The sequence below is a fragment of the Mustela lutreola genome, chromosome 3, assembly GCF_030435805.1.
Source record: "Mustela lutreola isolate mMusLut2 chromosome 3, mMusLut2.pri, whole genome shotgun sequence".
Taxonomy (NCBI): domain Eukaryota; kingdom Metazoa; phylum Chordata; class Mammalia; order Carnivora; family Mustelidae; genus Mustela; species Mustela lutreola.
The window spans coordinates 116,259,239-116,281,109 of record NC_081292.1 but is presented as its reverse complement, the minus strand read 5'-3'; the positions used below and the strand labels follow the sequence as shown (position 1 = coordinate 116,281,109).

General features: G+C 35.0%; 1 protein-coding gene across 10 annotated transcripts in view; it reads right to left on the bottom strand.

Annotated features, from left to right (window-relative positions):
- R3HDM1 (R3H domain containing 1) overlaps positions 1 to 21,871 on the bottom strand; it is a 204,340-nt gene that overhangs the window by 49,703 nt on the left and 132,766 nt on the right. For all 10 annotated transcript variants that reach the window (XM_059166718.1, XM_059166720.1, XM_059166721.1 and 7 more), the window contains one exon: positions 1,951 to 2,105. In XM_059166718.1, coding sequence (XP_059022701.1) covers positions 1,951 to 2,105 — 155 coding nt within the window. The remainder of the gene's footprint in view (positions 1 to 1,950; positions 2,106 to 21,871) is intronic.

The window sequence follows — 21,871 nt, the reverse complement described above, 5'->3', positions numbered from 1 at the left end:
ATTATTATTTCTGATTGTATTTAAGTTAATATATACTCAATGCAGATCCAAGGACAATGACACAGTTCAATCCAGACAATTAAGCTATAGAACAAATCTGTAACTAGTGGTAAAGAAAAACTAAAAAAGAGAGGGAACAGTATGTGAGACATATGGCCACCAAATACAGTTTACTGAGGACAGATGATTTTTCTTAGTTTTTAGACAGCATTTTATCCCTCACTCAGCCTCTCTACCAGAGGTAGCAGGAATTATAAAGCAGGCTCTAATTGCTCTACAGGGCCACCCTTCTCATAGTCTTTTACCCAGTATGACGATTATATAAAATACTTTAAGAAATGATTTATAACTTATTAAAAAAGTACACTATAGAAATTTTAATTATTGTCTTAGTTCTAATACATTTCCAGTATCTAGCTTAAAAAAAAAAAAAAAACCCAAAACCCTACATTAACAAGTCTATAATTTATTTAAAAATTGTATTACTTGCACTAGACCGTGAGTCCCTAGAAGTAAAGGGCAGATCTTAGTTTCACAGTACCTGGACATCTAACCGGTGCTCAATGTACTGGGCTAGGTAGCACAACCAAGGTCCTTGACAGAAGAGATTTCCTGGCCTGGTACTGATCCTCTCTAATGTCTAGCTATGGAGAAGAAGGGAATGGGCAGTCTCATGTGCCTGGGCTCAAGCACAGAGGATAAGGAAGCATGGAGATGGGAGAGAAAACAAAGATGCAAAATCCGGTTTCATGCTCCATCTTTTCTTTTTTCCTTAGCTGCTTTCTATTAGTAAGAAACTAGAAAACTAGAGAAATATATATATATATATATATGTAATTTTTTTTTTTTTTTTTAACTAGACATACCCTTAGAGCTCACTAGTCCCTGACAGTTCCATAGTTTACATTTAATTCCAATTTAAAATTTCTGGAATTACACGAAATATGCTAGCATCTTTACTCATATCCCTTCCCATCCCCAGAATTTCTTCTTAATGAATTTATGCCCATAATTTTGTTTTAAGAGACAGTTAAAGGTTTTTATTTTTCTAGAGAACTTCTACATTTAGGTTCCTAATCTATTCATGGCTCTACTTCATAATCCCTTTAGTTATGGGTCCGTGCACTATCATCAACTTGTTTACATGTACATTTATCTTCCTAACTAGACTGTCTTTACCTTGTTGAGATGAATGAAGACGGTCTCTGTTTTCTTAGCATTAGGTTCAGCTATGGAAAACCATGAGGCCTATTTGCAAGTAATTCCAAAAAAACCCCCCTCATTTAAAAGTAATTCCAGAAAGATGAAAGAAGAATAAAACAAATTTCTGAAAATATGCCATATTATACTAGATATATTTCACTTATTCATGGAACAATAGATATTTCTACTTTAGAACTGTAAGTTAAAATCCACATTTTTAATACATGATATCATATACATGATATGTCATTCTTTTTTGGGACTGAGGTGAGGAAAAAGACCAGTTCCAGCATGGAAAACAACCTTCTTCTCTATAAACACTCATTTATAGTTTGTACTCTACCTCACTCTTTTAGATACCTATCTCTACCATTATTTTCCCTCTCATTCCACTCTTCCCTCAAAAGAGACTATATAAGAAGCTGAAGAATAGAATAAGATACTTTCTTATTATACATTTATATCATTGGAAACACAGACAATGCCAAATAAAATTTACTTGCTACTATCAATGTGGTTAATATTGTAGTTCACATATAATTTTTAATAAAAATTACAGAAGTGAATGAATAAAGCAGTACATGAGGGTAAAACAAAGCTGCTATACTAATAAAACTCTTGAGACCATAAAGTTATGTATCACAAAAGCATTTTCTCTATATTAACACGAGAGGAGATGAACTGTGGCTATACATTTTATTTATTCCAAATCTCCTCTACCCAAAGATGGCAATAGTGACAACATACCTGGTATGATGGCACTGAAGGATATGGGATGACTACTCCTTGGATCTGATTTCCAATGCTGTTGGGCTGGCCACCAACTAGGCTCTGACTCTGGGGTTGCTGAACTCCAACTAGTCCTTGGTAATTTTGCTGGTGATTGGGTATAACTTGATAACCTGTAATGGCACAATGAGTTAAGCCCTGCTTCAAATTTATTTATTTATTTATTTAATCTAATAGAATGTTTTTGTGTTTTAAGCAAATATTTTTGTGTTTTGAAATGACAAAATTCTGTTAAAATAACAAATCTTAAAAACCCTCTATCATGAGAGCTAACTTTTAAAGGGTTTACTGTATAGGTAACTCCCAGCTATATTTTTCCCCACTTAAAATACATTCAAGTAAATTTTGTGTACAAAGATTTCCTTTATAGTTGAGGAAATTTATATGGTCACAGATTTGGTTTATAGACAATTAGTTTCTGAGGACCAGTACTGGCTACATAATTTCTAGTACCTAGGCAAGAGGAAAATGCAGGACTGCTTGTTAAAAATTACTGAGAATTTTGAGTTGGTAAGAGCAGAACATTAAACCAAACACAGGGCCCTCCCTGTGTTAGATCAGAGGTGCATGCCCAGGAAGCTGGCCCTTCTGAATACCAAAAGCAGGAAAGAAGAGAACTACTTTTACAGAATGGTTATCACACTAAAATAGGAATCCTTATATTAGGAATGTGTCAAGAGCACAAGGAAAATAGAGTCATTCAGCAAATTTTTAGATTATTTCCTTATTATATTACTAAGGTCACTTGGCAGAGAAACAGATCATTAAAGAGATTAAGTAATTTGACTGAAGTCACGAATCTGACACCTAAGGGACAACTCTTCTCTAAACTAAAGGCACTGGTAGTAATTTACTACTTAAGTATTTACTACTTAAGAGTTACTTAAGTAGTAAGTTGAGAGTATAAATTTACTTTTTTAAATAAAAAGCAATTATTTATTTAAATAAAAGCCCACAATGATAAGCTGAGTAGTGAATTAAGAATTGTATTTAGGGCGCCTGGGTGGCTCAGTGGGTTAAGCCGCTGCCTTCGGCTCAGGTCATGATCTCAGGGTCCTGCGATCGAGTCCCACATCGGGCTCTCTGCTCAGCAGGGAGCCTGCTTCCTTCTCTCTCTCTCTCTGCCTGCCTCTCAGTGTACTTGTAATTTCTCTCTGTCAAATAAATAAATAAAATCTTAAAAAAAAAAAAAAAAGAATTGTATTTAAAAAAAGAAAGAAAAGAGGAATTGTATTTTGTTTCTTGACCCCAAGAGGATTCCTTTTAGGTAAACCAATTATCTCAAAACTTATGTAAATTACTAGACGTTATCAGAAATCATTTTTTTCTTTCTTAAAAGAAACCAGATAAAAATAACGAACCATCCAGCTTCAGGGTATTTAAAAAAGTTTCTACAAAAGATGAACAAAACTATAGTATTGTCTATACAAACTTTCACAACTAAATGTCAGTTAAATGATTTCTCTGGTAATACCATAAATATATCTCACTATCTTATAAATATCGGTTCATTTCTATGTTTATTAATCCCCAAAGCAACAGAAATGGCAAAGATCGCATCTCAGGTATTTAACTATAGACAAAAGCATCACTGTAGCTGTCTTGAAGTCTCAATGATTCTGCTCAATGACTAAATAATTTAATAAAGTCTAGGATCAACCTTTTCTAAAGATAGAAATACAAAGCATATTTGTTAACTAAAGAACATATTAACACCAACAAAATAAAAATGCAATTATAGTGAACTATTATTTACAATGAAGGGTTTTGTAAAATTATGCTACCTCTATGGCAATAGTGCATTATGGCCATGTTACAAATGACAAATCGAACTTAGTACAAAAAATTTAAATTCTAATCCTAGTCAGTAATGAAGTGATTGATAATATGCTATTTCCTCAACTTTTCTGTGAATGTATTTTCTGTAATACTTAAACTTGTAGGCAGAGAAAGAACCAGAGGAAGCTCATTTCTTGCCCTTTAGTCTTAACAATTAACAGTCAGCCCTCTTTTCAGTTTATCAGATCACGTGTACTTCAAATTCATGCTCTAACTTCCAAACACCATGAAAACACACATTGACACATTTCCACTCCTAGGAACATAAAGAGCAGGAATGGAAATGGGATGTGAAGATACAACCTTTCCTTGTGTTGGAAACACTACCTCAGAACATACACATAGAGAAGCATAAACTGTAGTGTCAGAATTTGGGCTGAGCTCTAAGTAAATTACAATGGTCTTATGAGAATACAGTTCACTACAATTGAAAAGAAAAATGTAGAAACCTGGCAGAATTCACTGTAACATAACCTGACTTAAAATACCTTGACTTATACAGTCACATCCCCCCAAGGAACTTCAACTATTTCTCATACTACCCTTGTAGTTTATTCAAAGTACTTTTAAAGTTATAGCTTACCTTTGCAATATAACTTTGAAAAAAAAAATGTCAATGCATGGGCAAATGTGGCTCTGATCTCCTTTACTTAAATTTACTAATTTTTGGAGATTCACATTGGAGCCTTGGAGCATTGGAGAATTTTTCATATGAAAAAAAAGTTTGACAGAAAACTTTTAATAAATAGTTATAGATTCCATGTCACAGGATACTACATTATAGAATTTGCACCAGTAAGTTTCCAGTGGTATTTTAGATTTCCTAATGCAACCAAATCCCAATCAATATCCATTTCACAGTATTATCTCCACACAAACATCACGCACATTTTCAAAACATGACAACATAACATGAAATCTAAAATATCTGATTCTAGCACCTCACCATTTGTAACAGATGGTAGTATGTTGTGAACCCGGGGTATGACTGGTGGGTGATATAAAGATAAGTAATGTCTCTATCTTTGAATTAGGTATGCTTAGCCCTGACACTGCTATTAGAAGAGCAGTATAAATAGGACTTAGGAAAATAGAAGGGAGAAATTAACCCTGACAGAGGTAGACATTTGAGCTTGGACTTAAAAAAAAATGATAGAAAAGAAGTATAAAATGAATAATATCTGTGGGGAAGAGTAGAAGAGTTGTGAGAACACAAAGTTCTAGATATGAAAGACTTGGAAAATAGAACAATGTCTAAATATTAGTACTTCATTCAAAAGTAGCATAAATACACTGGTAGCATATTCCTAAAACAATAGTGGAGCTATTAAAAACAAAAATGTCAAACACTTTAAAAGAAAATATATTTCCTAAGAAGCTCATATTAATCTTCACAGAATTTTGTTCCTTATTTCCAGACATTTTAAAAGCTATAGGTAACCCTCCTAAGTGATTTTTGCTGCATTATACCCTCCAAGCAGCTGGACAGGGATGGGAGGCACTCCAAAGTGACTCCTGCCTTGGGGAGAGGGGAAGATAACCAAACAAACTAGCTCCACTGCAGCCCCAGCAGATGGAATGGGGGCAGACATCTGATCTGCCAGTCACACCCCCCAACAAAAACCTCTCAGGGGCAGCACAAGAAGAGAGCCCTGTAGTTTGGGATCACTGCAGCCATGCCAGACAAATTGGAGGCAGGGATCTAGTCTGACTGCTGGCCCCACCTACCTACAAAAGCCTCTCAGGGGACCCTGCAGGTTGGTGCTATTGTAGCCACAGTGAACTGGATGAGGGCAGGCATCTGGTCTGATTGGTGAGAATGCCCAACTACAAGCCCACAGTGGCCCTAATCTTTGCCCTAAATAGCACAGGGACTAAATCCTGCCCACAGCATGCAAGGTGGGCCATTGTAGCTAAGAGAAGTGAAGATAAATGTGGCTCAGATACAACAGCAGAGAACATGCAACCCACGGAGGAGACACCCTGAAGAACCTGGTTCAGGTAAACAGGAGACACTGTGCAACAGGGCATTGCCCTTCTTCATAAGGCTACTACTTTAAAGATCAGTAGACATAGCTCACCTTCCTAATACATATAAACAAACACAGAGTTATACAAAACGAGGAGAATAAAATATGTCCCAAATTAAGGAACAGGACAAAATCACAAAAAAAGAGATAAATAAAAGTGAGATCAGCTATATTCCTGGATAAAGAATTCAAAGTAATGTACTTTGTAATAATACAAAGATACTAACTGGACTTGGGAGAAAAAAAAGGGACAAACTCAGTGAGAACTTCAACGAAGAGAAAGTAATAATAAGGGGGAAAAAAAAAACCCCAAAAAACCCGGTCAGAGATGAAGAATTCAATAACTGAAATGAAAAATATACTAGAAGGAATCAACAGATTAGAGGATACAGAAAAAGAGATCATTAATCTAGAAGGCAGGGTAATGAAAATCAAAAAGAAAAAATAATAAAAAATGAGATTAGGTTAAGGGAGCTCAGCAACATCATCAAGTGTAATAATATTTGCATTTTGGGGATCCCAGAAAGAAATGAGAGAGGAAAGGAGGCAGAAAATTTATCTGAAGAAAAAAATAGCTGAAAAATCCCCAAATCTGAGGCAAGAAATATATATTTAAATCCAGAAGGCAGAGGGCCCCCAACAATATCAACCCAAGGAGGTTCACACCAAGATACTTAGTAGTTAAAAGCAGTGATAATGAGAGAATTTTAAAAGGAGCAACAGAAAAGAAAATAGTTTCTTAGGAGGGAAATCCCAGAAGACCAATAAGCTGATTTTTCAGCAGAAACTTTGCAAGTCACAGTGACATGATACACATCAAAGTACTGAAAGGAAAAAAACCACCAACAAGAACACTTTGCCTAGGCAAGATTATCACTCAGAATAAAAAGAGAGAGAGTTTTACAGCCAAGTAAATGTTAAAGGAATTCATCACCATTAAACCAGACTTACAAGAGAAGTTAAAGGGGATTCTTTCAGTGGAAAGAAAGCCATAATCAGTAGTAACAACATTATGAAAGAATAAAATATCAGTAAATATAAACACTATAAAAGTGGTAGATTAATCACTTATAAAATCATTACAGAGGTTAACGTGCAAAAAAAATTACATTAAATTCTATCTATAAAAAGCATTCAAGGGATCCACAAAGTAAAAGGATGTAAAATATGACATCATATACATAGAATGTAGGTGCGAGGGGATTTTAGGTTGGTTCTCTTACAACAGGTTCAAAGTTAAATGGACATCAATGTGATACAGACTGCTACATGCATATGATGTAAATAAGAACCTAATGGTAACCACAAAGCAAAAACCTGCAATAGATAAACAAAGGGAAAGGAATCTAAGCATTTCACTGAAGAAAACCAGCAAACCACAAGGGAAGAGAGCAAAAGAAGAAAGGAAAAGAGAAGAACTACAAAAACAACCATAAAACAAGTAACAAAATAACTGGAAGTATATACCCATCAATAACTACTTTGAATGTAAATAGACTAAATGTATCAATCAATCAATGAACATAGGGTGAATGAGTGGATAAAAAAGCAAGATCCTTGGGGCGCCTGGGTGGCTCAATGGGTTAAGCTTCCACCTTCAGCTCAAGTCATGATCTCAGGGTCCTGGGATCGAGCCCCGCATCCGGCTTTCTGCACAGCGGGGAGACTGCTTCCCCCGCCACCCCTGACTACTTGTGATCTCTATCTGTCGAATAAATAAAGAAAAATCTTAAGGAAAAAAAAAAAAAAAAAAGCAAGACTCTGGGATGCCCTGGGTGGCTGATCTGGTTAAGCATCTGCGACTCAGGTCATGATCCCAATTTCCTGGCATCAAGTCCCGCACTGGGCTCCTTGCTCAGCAGGGAGCCCGCTTCTCCCTTGACCTATGGTACTCCCTGCTTGCGCTGACAAACGAGTAAATAAAATCTTAAAAAAAAAAAAAAAAAAAAAAAAGCAAGACCCATGTATATGATGTCTACAAGAGACTCACTTCAGATCTAAATAATCATGCAGATTTAAAGTTAAGGGATACAAAAATAGTTACCATGCAAAAGAAGTGAAAAAAAAAAAAAAAAAAAAGCTGGGGTAGCAATACTTACATAGGACAAAATAGTCTTTAAAACAAAGACTGTAACATGAGACAAAGAAATACACTACATCATGATAAAGGGAACAATCCCACAAGAGAATATAAAATTGTAAATATTTATGCACCCAAGATGGGAATATCTAAGTACATAAAGTAACTATTAAGAGACAGCAAAGAAGAAACTGACAGTAATACAATAATAGTAGGGGACTATAACACGCCATGTACATCAATGGATAGATCATCCAGACAGAAAAGAAGGAAGCAGTGGCTCTGAATGACACATTGGATCAGTTGGACCTATCAGATATATTCAGAACATTTTTTCAAAAAACAGTGTAACATACATTGAAGTGTACATGAAACAGTCTCTAGAACAGATCACTTTGTTATGCCACAAAACAAGTTTCAGTAAATTGAGAAAAACAGAAAACACATCATGCATATTTTCTGACTACAATGGTATGAAACTAGAAATCAATTATAAGAAAAAGTCTAAAAAGAACATGAATACATGGAGGCTAAATAACATCCTATTAAACAACAGATGGCTCAACCAAGAAATCAAAGAGGAAATCAAAAAATACATAGAGACAAATGAAAATGAAAACACAATGGTCCAAAATCTTTGGGATGCAGCAAAAACTGTTCTAAGAGGGAAGTTTACCACCATACAAGCCTACTTCAAGAGGCAAGAAAAATTTCAAATAAAAAACCTAATCTTAGACCTAAAAGAGCTAGGAAAAGAATAAACACAGCCCAAAGCCAGCAGAAGGAAGGAAATAATAAGGATTAGAGATTAATAGAGTTGAATAGAAATGATATAGAAACTAAAAACACAACAGATCAGTGAAACCAGAAGCGGATTCTCTGAACAGATACCCAGATTCATAAAGAACGAGAGAGAGACAGAGAGAGAGAGAAAGGACTTAAATAAAATTCAGAAATGAAGGAGGAGAAATAACTGACAGCTACAGAAATACATAGGATTATAAAAGAATATTATAAAAAATTACATGCCACAAATTGCACAGTCTGGAAAGAATGGATACATTCTAGAAACACATAATCTTCTAAAATGAAATTAGGAAGAAATAGAAAATTTGAACTTCTCAATTACTAGTAATGAAAATTGAATCAGTAATCAAAAAACTGCCCCAAAACAGAACTCCAGGACCAGATGGCTTCACAGGGGAATTCTATAAAACATTATTTATTTATTTATTTATTTTAAAAGATTTTATTTATTTGAGAGAAAGATAAAAAAAGGGATGTGAGAGAGAGGGATCACAGGCAGAGGGTAGGTGTAAAGGGAGAAGACCCCCTGCTGGGCAGGGAGCCTGAAGCAGGACTCAATTCCAGAACCCTGGCATCATGACCTGAGCTGGTCAGAAGCTTAATCCACTGAGCCACCGGGGTGCTGTCTACCAAACATTTAAAGAAAAATTAATACTTGTTCTTTTCAAATTACTCCAAAAAAAAAAATAAGAAGAAGGAAAGTTACTTAGTTCATTGTATGAGTCCAGAACTACTCTGATACAAAAACTAGATACACTACAAAAAAAAAAAAAAAAAAAAAAGAAAAAAAAAAAAAGAAAAATACTGGCCAGTATCTCTGATGAACACAGATATAAAAATTTCAACAAAATATTAGCAAACCAAATCCAACAATACATTTAATAAAAAATCATTCACCAGTGTAGAGTGGAATTTATTACAGGGATGGAAGGGCGGTTTAATATTTGTGAATCGATCAATGTGATATATCGTATTAAGACAAAGGATGGGGCGCCTGGGTAGCTCAGTGGGTTAAAGCGTCTGCCTTTGGCTCAGGTCATGATCCCAGGGTCCTGGGATCGAGGCCCTCATCGGTCTCTCTGCTCAGCGGGGAGCCTGCTTCCTCCTCTCTCCCTCTGCGTATTTGTGATCTCTGTCTGTCAAGTATATAAATAAAATCTTAAAAAAAAAAGAGAGAGGATAAAACCACATTATTCATCTCAGTGAATGCAGGAAAAGCATTTGATAAAGGACAACTTCCATTCATGATAAAAACTCTCAACAAAGTAGGTTTAGCAGGAACATACATACATAATAAAGCCCACATATGAAAACCCCACAACTAACATCTCACATATTTAGTGGTGAAAAATGGAGCTTTTCCTCTAAGATCAGGAACAAGACAAGGATGTTCACTCCCACTACTCTTAATCAACAAAGTAATGGAAGCTCCAGCCCCAGCAGTTAGACAAGAAATAAAAGGCACCCAAATTGGAAAGGATAAGTAAAATTTTCACTCTTGGAGATGACATAATATTATACAGAGAATACCCTGAAAATCCCACCAAAAAGCTACTAGAACTGATAAACGAGCTTAGTAAGGACACAGGATATAAAAGCAACTTACAGAAATCTGCTGTATTACTATACACTAATAATGAAGTAGCAGAAAGAGAAATTAAGAAAACAATCTCACTTATAATTGCTTTAAGAAGAGTAAATAAACTTAATTGAGAAGGTCAAAGACTTCTACTTTGAAACTATCAAACGTTGTTAAAGAAATAAAAAATGATACAAGTGGAAAGATATTCCATGCTCATGGATTAGAAGAATCAATACTGTTAAAATGTCCACACTACCTAAAACAACCTATATACCAAGATACCAAAAACATTTTTTACAAAAGTAGAATAAATAATCTGAAAATCTGTATATAACTAGAGAAGACCCTGAATAGCCAAAACAATCTTGAAAAAGAACAAAGCTGGAGGTATCACATTCCTAGATTTCAAACTATAGTATAAATCTCTAGTAATGAAAATAGTGTGGTACTGGCACACAGACAGAAACAGAATAGAAAGCCCAGAAATATATAATACTTACATGCTCAATTTATGGATGACAAAGGAGACAAGAACATACAATGGGAAAAAGTCTCTTCAACAAATGATCCTGGGAAAACTGGAAAACTACATGCAAAAGAATGAAACAGGACCATTTTCTTATCCCAAACACAAATAAGCTTAAAATGAATTAGAGTTATAAGTATGAGACCTGAAACCATTAAAATCGTAGAAAAAAAATGCAGTAATTTTTTTTCTTTTTTCAAAAGAGTTTACTTAACTCATTTTTAAAAAGTAATTTCTACAGCCAACATGGGGCCCAAATTCATGACCCTGAGATTAAAAGTCACATGCTCTATTGACTAAGTCAGCCAGGCTCCCCACAGGCTACTAATTTCTTCTTTGACATTGGCCTTAGAAACATTTCTCTAGATAGGTCTCCCTGGGCAAGAGAAACAGCAAAATTAAATGATTGGGACTATACCAAACTAAAAAGCTTCTGCACAGCTAAGGAAACCACCAACAAAACAAAAAAGTAACCTACTGAACAAGAAAAGATATTTGCAAATGATCTATCTGGTAAGGGGTTAATACCTAAAATATATAAGAAACTTATACAAGTTAACAACAAAACCCTCAAAAAATCCAATTACAAAATGGCAGAGGACATGACAGGCATTTCTCTAAAGAAGACATCCAGATGGCCAACAGATACATGAAAAGATGCTCAACATCACTCATCATCAGGGAAATGCAAATCAAAACAACACTGAGATATCACCTTACATTTGTCAGAATGGCTAAAATCAAAAACACAGGAAATAAGGGTTGGAGAGAATGTAGAGAAAAAGGAACCTTTGTACACTGTTGGGAGGAATGTTAACGGTGCAGCCATTGTGGAAAATAGTATGGAGGTTCTTCAAAAAATTAAAAATAAAATTACTATATGATCCAGTAATTCCACTACTGGGTATTTACCTGAAGAAAATGAAAACAGTAATTCAAAAAGACATATGCACCCCTATGTTTACTGCAGCATTGCTCACAATAGCCCAGATAAGAAGGTAACCCAAATGTCCATTGATAGATGAGTGGATAAAGAAGATGTGGTATGAAATATGTACACCATGGACTATTACTCAGCCGTAAAAACAAATGAAATCTGCTATTTGCTACAACACGGGTACACCCAGAGAGTACAATGTTAGGTGAAATAAGTCAGTGAGAAAAAGATGGATATCATACAATTTCACTCCTATGTGGAATCTGGAAAACAAAACAAAGGAACGAACTGAAAGATTGAAACAAAAAACCAGACTCTTAAATAAAGAGAATAAGCAGGTGGTTATGAGAGGGGAGGTGGCTGGCAGGATGGGTGAAATAGGTGAAGGAGTACAGGATCAGGAGTACAGGTATCTTGATGAACACTGAGTAATGTACAGAACTGTTGAATTATTATATTGCACGCATGAAACTAATGACACTGTATGTTAATTATATAAAATTCATCTCTTTAATTGTTTTCTCATGTGTATGCCTTAATAAACAAAAAATGAAATGATGGGCTTTTTAAGAGTAAGTTAGAAACTTTAACATCTCCCTTCCCCACTTCCATTAAAAACAAAGAAACCCATATCAGCTATTGCAGAGCTAAGCCAGTAAGTACGCACTCAATATTTACACTCACTGAATAGATAATAGAGAAAAACATATTCTTAGCAGAATAGAATAAAAATAATATATGTTTCTAAATGAAACCAGAAGATTACTACGCATGCTGACAGACTGAGAATGGTGTTTTTCATTCTCCATGTTCAGCAAATGGCTCTGTAAGCAAAAGCTGAACTTAAAGTTTTAAGGTAGTGTTTAAAATAAGGTTAAACACATTTAATTGCCATTTCATTAAAATGAAAGTTGACTGCATGATTACGAATCACCTCAGTGAATTCATGAATTTTGGGTCGCTCACAAGTCCTCACCTTAGAAACTGTACTGCAGCTGAAATGCAGATTTCATGTCATTTACCCCAAACAGTTTACTTGATAAGGAATAACACAAAACTGTTCTGATTCACATTTAATATATAAAGTTTGAAACAAAAAGGTTTTATTTCAATATTTCTGAGTAAGTCTGGACATTTAAGACATCTCTTAAAAAAAGGCTTACTTACATGATTAAACTATAGGTTTTTACAGTAGAACATTTGGAAAATACAAAAAAGGAAAAAGCTACTATGGAAAAAAACATTTCTGTAAGACAATTACTCACAGATAATCACCATTTACATGTATATATAGTTAGCCTTATTTCCATGCAGATATAAATATCCACTTACATTATTTATAGAAATGGCATACAAACTGTTTTAAAACCTTTTTCATAGCTATGGATAAGATTAACAAATTTATAAAAATGATGGGAAGTCAATCAGAGAAAGACAACTATCATATGATCTCATTCACATGTGAAGTTTAAGAAACAAAACAGAAGATCATAGGGGGAAGGGAGGGAAAAATAAAATGAAATCAGAGAGGAAGACAAACCATAAGAGACTCTTAATCATAGGAAATAAACTGAGGGGTGCCTGGATGGCTTAGTTGTTAAGCGTCTGCCTTCAGCTCAGGTCCTGATCCTAGGGTCCTACGACTGAGCCTCACATCAAGCTCCCTGCTCAGTGGGGAGACTGCTTCTCCTTCTCCCACTCCCTCTGCCTGTGTTCCCTGTCTTGCTGTATCTCTCTGTCAAATAAGTAAAATCTTTAAGAAAAAAAAAAAAAAAAAAAAGGAAATAAACTGAGGGTTGCTGAAGGGGAGGGGGCAGGGGGACTAGGTAACTGGGGGATGTAATGAGCACTGGGTATTATATAAGCTTGATGAACCATTTAACTCTCCTTCTGAAACTAATAATAATATACTATATGTTAATTGAATTTAAATAAAAACTAACAAAAAAAGATGGGAAGGAAAAGGAAATTTTTTAGAACATATTTAGACCTCAAGTTAACAATCCAAGCATGAGAAAAGGAGTCATCTGATGTGAACTCTGTTGTATTTTAAGGAAAAGGCATGTGTTAAGAAGCTAACAAGACAAAAGGACTAAATATTTTAGAACCAACTATGTCAGTATCCTATGGCCACTCTGGAATTCAGACCAAACACAAATTTAGCCCCAAATTCCTATGCCTTTTCATTTAGAATACTACATAATGTTCATTTTTTTTTTTTTTATAGCACCACAAAGTAACATTAGTAGCTAACACTTACATGACATTTATTAGGTTTTGGGTACTGTTCTAAGTACTTTGTATATGAAGTGAGATGAAGAAACAAAACAAAGAGGTTCACACCTTGCCCAAGGTTACCTCCTGGTAAGTTAAAAGTGGGATTTCCACATAGTAGTCTGATTCTAAAATTTACTTTTCTTAGGTACAAATGTTGAAGTAGAAAGAGTATTAGGGTAATACTGCTCAAATAAGTGGAACACTATACACTTGGTCTCCTTCCATTTTTTTAGTATTTTGGTTAATGAAGGCTTTTACTGTAGTTTAAGATTGTGCTCACTTCGGCAGCACATATACTGTAGTTTAAGATACTTAAGTTTCATGATAATTATAGGAAAAAAATATTGCAAATAGTCAATCAATCAGGGAACCTATTTCACTTGAATTTAAGATTATTTGTATATATAAATGTGATTATCCCAAATAAGAATCAGAGTGAAAGTTGTTGAAGAGTTAGTGCAGATGGTAGTTTGATAAACTTGGAGCTAAAAAAAGACTATATATCAAAGAGCTTAAACAATCAGCCCATAATGCCCTACCCTTGGAAGGTATTCTCCTTTAGTTGTTTTGCCCATTACTCTCAAGATGCGTAGTTTGTGACTTCTGTATTTTAAGGTTACACTTCCTTGCCTTATTATAATTAGATCTCACATGTATATGAAACAGTTGGGAAGAGGAAAAGGAGGCTCAAATGGTGACATGTTTCTGGTTAGTGTCCTTTGATCTGTGTACTTTCACGCCAATCTTCAATGTTTCTTGTTGGTGTTTAGCTTTGCTATTTTGTTTCAAAGGCTGACTTTGCTCAAAATGTACATTCTGTTGCTATATCCCATATGAGTGCACACAAGATTTAACAGAACTTTCATAACCTGGTTCTCTTCTCTGCAAAGTTGACTTGTTTTGCTAAGAAATCAGACTTTACCTAGTGGGGTAGGTAAAGTTTTTTTTTAAATGCTAAACTGTAACAATTTTCACTTTTTTTTTTTTAAAGATTTCATTTATTTATCTGACAGATAGAGATCACAAGTAGGCAGAGAGGCAGGCAGAGAGAGGAGGAAACAGGCTCCCTGATGAGCAGAGAGCTCGATGTGATCCCACAACGCTGAGGCTCTAACCCACTGAACCACCCAGGTGTTAAAGCTAGATTTAACCGGAATGCCTGTGTACAAAGGGCAATGTTCTGTAGATTAAGCCTTAAGTTCTTGTGAAGCAATGATTCTTTTCTATACAGAGTAGCTTTACATTAACGTTTATGTTTGAGGCAAGAAAACTCACCAGGTATGAACCACACTGGGCAGGAAGCTGCCAGGACCTAACGACTCTTTCTAGGCCTGTCATGGCTGAAAAAAGGTATCATTTAACATTTGATACTCTGTATGACTAGCTCCCCAGCAGGGAAATTCTACTGGTAATTTGGAGAGGTACCTGAAGGTTTTTTTAGGCGTCACAATGAGATGTTTGACCATTCATTTCAATAATGAAAATAAAAAACCTACAACCTAGTAAATAGTTAAAAAGTATATAATTATTATTATTTTTTTTAAGATTTTATTTGTCAGAGAGAGAGAGCGCACAAGCTGGGGGAGTGGCAGGCAGAGGGAGGAGAAGTGGGCTCCTTGCTAAGCAGGGAGGCAGCCATGGAGCTAGATCCCAGGAACCTGGGATCATAACCTGGGTCTAAGGCAGATACTTAACTGACTGAGCCACCCAGACACCCCAAAAGTATATAATTTTAGAGTATATTCTCTAAAGAGCAGGATATTAAAAGTTGCAAAAAGACTGGGGTGTCTGGCTGGCTCAGTCAGAAGAATGTGTGACATTTGATTTTGGGGTCATGAGTTCAAGCCCCATGTTGGGTGTAGAGATTACTTAAAAAAAAAAAAAAAGATTTAAAAAAAGGATTAATTGACTTTTTTGGTTGATGTAAGACCACGGGAACTATGTTGGTCAAAGTTACTATAACTGCAGGGAAAACTAGAAATATTCAGTTAGAAAGCACTAAAAACAGAAAAATTCACCACATCATTCTACTAATCAAAGATAAGAACCTTACCACTGTCCATGCAAGACAAAGTCATTAATTTATTATTATTAGCAACATAATATAATCACAAGTATGCCTCACTTTATGCACACTTGGTAAATAAAATTTACATTTAAAATAACTATTCAAGGGCGCCTGGGTGGCTCAGTGGGTTAAGCCGCTGCCTTCGGCTCAGGTCATGATCTCGGAGTCCTGGGATCGAGTCCCGCATCGGGCTCTCTGCTCAGCGGAGAGCCTGCTTCCCTCTCTCTCTCTGCCTGCCTCTCCATCTACTTGTGATTTCTCTCTGTCAAATAAATAAATAAAATCTTTAAAAAAAAAAAAAATAAAAATAAAATAAAATAACTATTCAAGTTGTTCACAAATTCCTCTGAACCTATGTTTAAGCAAAGGAATCTCAGGCTGCAGAGCATCAACTGTTACAGCATAGTATTTAGTAGAGAAGTGGCATTGTGGTCCAAGTTCATTATGTAAATTCAGTCTAAAGGATAGTTCTGATAGTTTAGAAGGTATAGTTTGAAGATCAACAAGTATGAGGAAAAAAATCCAGTGATCTAGAAAAGAGGGAGAAAGCTGAAGACTAGAAAAAGGAAGTAGATTCCTAGAGAATGAAAAGTACCATTAGGTTGCTGGAAGGGAGGTGGGCAGGGGGATGGGTTAAATAGGTGATGGGTAGAGACACCTGCCTGGCTGGCTCAGTCAGAAGAGCATGTGACTCTTGGTCCCAAGGTTGTGAGATCCAGCCCCATGCTGGGTATAGAGATGACTTAGATAAATAAACTTTAAAAAAAAAATAGGTGATGGATATTAAGGAGGATACTTGTAGTGGTGAGGACCAGGTGTTGTATGTAACTGATAAGAGTGACTAAATTCTACCCCTGAAGCTAATATTGTACTCTATGTTAACTAGCTGGAATGTAAATAAAAACTTGGGAGAAGAAGAAAAAAAAATTCGAAGAGAAGAGTATTTCCAGTAATCTAACACATACCACCAACTTGGCTACACCTAAATTATTCTTTCTTTAATAATAAGTGTTTCAGTGTATCAGAAATTAACAACAACACAAATCCTTCCTGTGATCTGTCTAGGTTTTAACCTGGGAGTCAGAGGAAAACAGGATCTATATCATCTTAGAAATTTGTGTCAATATTGTGGGAAAACATGCATTTTGTAAAGTAAGCATGCCATATAAGTGATACGAAACAACAGAATAAAAATATCCAGACCTCAACATAGGTGTTATTTAACACTGTCATTCTCCTTTGTTAAAGGACTGCACTGCTGCAACATTACCCCATTTCTTCTAGCACTTTCAGAGGAGAGCACAATCAATTCTGCAAGCAAAGAGAACTAGGACAATATAAATTGATGGCTTAGGCACTTCCCTGGAGGGCTCCAAAGAATATTCTATTTTTAACTCTCTTTCACTTCAACAGAGAAGAGAGCAAGAAGAAAACACAGTGCTCAGCACAAAAGTGTTGCACAGGCTTTAACAGGCTAGCTTTACTTTGTGCAGGTGACCTGAACAGCATTTTTATTAAAGGAAAGCATTCTTAGTAATACGAATTAGATATAATGAGAAAGATAATAAAAAGAACCGAAAAACTGCTTTGTCAGAACAGCCCTAAATCTAAGGTGATTTCATTTAAGTTTTTCAAGACAAAATTTGTACAGGAGAAGCAGTATGAGTGTAGATCTGTGTTGTTGTTGTTGTTTTTTGATAAGCAATTTTTGCCAATTCTAAGTTTATCTGTATCTAGTTTAGATGAAAATTTCCAAATCATCAAAACCTCCAGTTTATAATCCGGGTCTATCTTACACACCTGCAGCACATTTTTAGTGAGCAGGCAAGTTCAACTAAGGATAGCCTCTTAGGTGAATTTAGAAGAAACCATAGGCACCAGACCAACACACCTTCACTATTCTTTCTCCTATATCACCATCTGCTCCACTATTTCTGTGCCTGAAAAAATCATGAACACAAACACACAAAAAACGAATCTAATAAAAACAGCCACGTAGAGGTTTGATCTCACAGCTATTTAAATGATGACCCTATGGAAAAGTCTGTATAGCTCAAGGAAATCTGTGGATACTTACCAGATACTTTTGGCTCCAGGTTTCAGTGGCAGCAGGTTAATGGAGAAGGGAAAAGGGAAATAGGTGGATTTGTAGGTATTACACAATGTCTGAATCTGTGCTGGTCACACAATACTCAGGAAAGCTCATAGAATCAATGAAAAAATGATAACCAGGGCCATCAAAAGTAGCATCATTACAAAATTCCTATCACTTGAGTCAAAAGATGCCAGCAAAGAAACTAACTTTATACCAAAGTCCCTATTTAAGAGAGCTAAGTCCCCGTTAATATCATCCCTTAGGTGCTTATTCAATGGGTCCATTTCTTCCTTGTTCGCCCTTTACACCAACTCAGCTTTAAATCTGTGTTCTGCAATGCTGCCAATATTCTCCACACATTACAGACTGTTTATCCTAAAATATTCCTTCTATGTGTGGTTCATCTGGAACCTACTATAGTCTGCTGATAACAAAGCTTAACTGGAACCACATAGTTGAGTTACTTGAAAAGCTAACACGGATGATATAATGCATTGATATTCTCTGAATTTATCAACTGGCTGCAAAACTAAAATGACATTTCATTTTACAGAGTCATTTTGCTTCCCACATGCATATAATATCACAGTTTGGGGGAAAAAATTGAATTATATCCCCAGTCAGAGCCCAAGTAGTTTCAGATGGTTTTAGATGTCATAGGTCCATTAGATAGCATGCATTAATGCACACTAATATTCTTTAAAAGTTATGTAGCAATATAGAAAGAGATGTACTTGACTTTTGCTAATGAGTTTGGCATGCTTAAGACATTAGACTTTTAAGAAAAGCTATAAACCAAACTGAAACTGCCATTTAAATCTGCGTTAAAAGAAATTAAAGCAATAGCTTTCACAAAATTTTAAAAGGTAAATTATATTAAGACAACGTTGTCATTTAAATTCAAATCCCTCTTTCTGAGTATGATGCATGATTAAAAGGCATTATAATGGAAAATATAAGCAAATATTAATACTTTAATACAGCATTAAAAAAAGAAAGAAAGAAAGAAAGAAAAAAAGCAGTGGAAACCTGAGTAAAAAGAAGCCAGGAAGCAGCTGAAAAAGAGACCGGTTCACTGTGAGAAATGTAAACCTCTCAGACAGTGCTACGGCCCCGAATCCAACAGCTCAGGAACAAGGCCAATTATTGCAAAATATTAAACATATATGGTAAAGCTGCAAACCTTTCAAAAAAGAGTCATAAGAATGAAAGCGGCTACACAGAAAACAGCTAGGGCCTCATAAACCCAAAATCTTTGCTATAAGTGATATGCAGGAACAGTTTCTTTATATCAATCTCCTTACATGTAGTATACTTTATAGTATTTAAGCTATAAATTTTATGATAAAGGGTTAAGATAATAAATTCTTACTACTGTAATGGCAAATAACCATATCTATTGAAACAGTTGCTTGTGTGACTCCAGTTACTGACAGTAAGTCACTAAACTATTGCAAACCAGTCTTCCAGTATTCCACCTTTCTGAACTAAAAAGGACTCACATATGATAGAAACACAGAATCATGGAATGTTAGAGTACACAGAGGTTTCAACAGACAATACAGTAAACCTCCCTTAACAAGTAAGTAAACAAACCCAGAAGCTTTAAGTGATAGATCTAGCACCAGTTAAAAATGAATAAGGGCCATCAGGATTTTATTCCTATTTTATTTCACACTATACAATCCATTGTCTGAAAAGCCTCATGTAGCCAGAATTTTTTCTGCTTCTGTTGAGTGGGGTTGACTTAACCTTGTTTTTAATGACCATGACAGCTTCACATACATAATACAAGATATGTCTATTCATTCCTCAGCAATAGTGTGCTGTTCAATTCCTGTAAGATGAGAGGTTTACTGTCAAGAGGATCAATAACTACTGTGGACCTCTGGCACCCACGTGGGATAGAAGACCAAAGCATTTTATCCTTGAGCTATCTCCCCAACCTTCCTGCCCCCAAAAGGGAAAATAACAGATAATTTTTTATTTCTCTTGCCATATCCCCTGGTTTAAGACTACTTAATTCAATAAGTAAAGAACAAAAAACAAAACAAAACTCTCAAAACAACCATTTAATTCCACTGAATTTGTTAAGTTAGGGGACAATTTCTTTAAATTCATATACAAACATTTGAAAATTATTTATTTGTGCCCCAGTGAAGAACTGTTCCGAATCTATTGTTTTCATTATTTGGTTCAACAATTAGTTTTACCCTTTAATGTGATAAAAGAAAATATGCTTCTTCACTAAATGTTTGGTAAGAAACAAAAACGTAAGAGACATTAACAAATTATTTCCAATTTTAATCAAACCAGAATGGTGGAATGTAGGGAAATAGAAGGAAAAGAATAATAAAAAAAGAAATCCAGAAAGTATGATGTATACATATCAAAATGTAAATTATGGAGACAAAAATTGCTATAAATTTGTTTAAAAAACAATCAGAAAAAGTTGCCTTGTCCTTTTCTCACTGCATTGTACTTTTCCATTAGGATATACACAAACATAAATGCACACTTTTCTGTATGCTTTAACATAAAAAATAACCATCAGCTAACTACAAACAAGTGTTTAGATTGTAACTTTTTTAGTAGTTTAAATCCTACTAATTCCATTACAAGGTCTGTTAAAATTACCAACAAAATACTTGCCACTGGCACTACTGAACTCTTCTTTAAAGAGAAATTTGCTATTGTACTTATTAACATTTCTTTCGCTTTCAGATAAGAAGGATGCTTTGAGGATTTATTTCTCTTTTTTTCTTCACACTGAATGATACTCCACTAATTGTAGTCTGTAAACTGAGAGGACAATACATAAAATAACTGGAAGGACAAATTCTATATAACATGTTACACTATGAAGACTTTACGAGTCAAACACAATGTCAAAAACTATTCAGACATACTCTTTCTTCTGTGCCTGTATTATACAGATGCAATCTAACTTACTTTTGTTTCCTTCCTTCTCACCATAATTGGCATTAGAAAAAAATACACAATTAAAGTATCACTGATGATAAAAAACACCTACTATCTGTAACATAGATATTTTGGCCCTCAATTGGGAGGAGTGGCGTATTCAGTTGTTTCCCATTAAGTGGGAGTATTTTTGCTGAGATGCATTTGTAAAAGCACACTGGTTCGACCTGTGATTGAAAGTTTAATTCTGCAGGGAGTTTGACAATGCAGAGGAATAAAAATCTAGTGATGGAAAAGAACAAAACTAATAAACTCACACAAATACAGAGCAAAGGATATCTGCTTGCCTCATTAATAGGCTATACTAATAAACTAAGTTATTAATCAGCCACACAGAAGATATTTGAACGGGGAGAATGAAGGTAAATTTCTTTTTTGTTATCATGATATTAACTATAGTCTGTATTATAATTTTGAAAGAAGAAAATCAAAACAAAAACAATATGAAAAGTCAGTCACTGTGGCTCAGGAAAACTCAGAAAATAATTTCGATTAGAATAAAATAACTAACTAACTAAAGCTAATGAATGAGCAGTGTCACAATGAATGCTCCCATATAAAGAACTTCTGATGACTTTCAAAATTTGAGCATGTACTAATCTGTATTTGAAGCACACTGTCTTATCAAACTTCAGGAAAACCTGAACTAAAAGGAG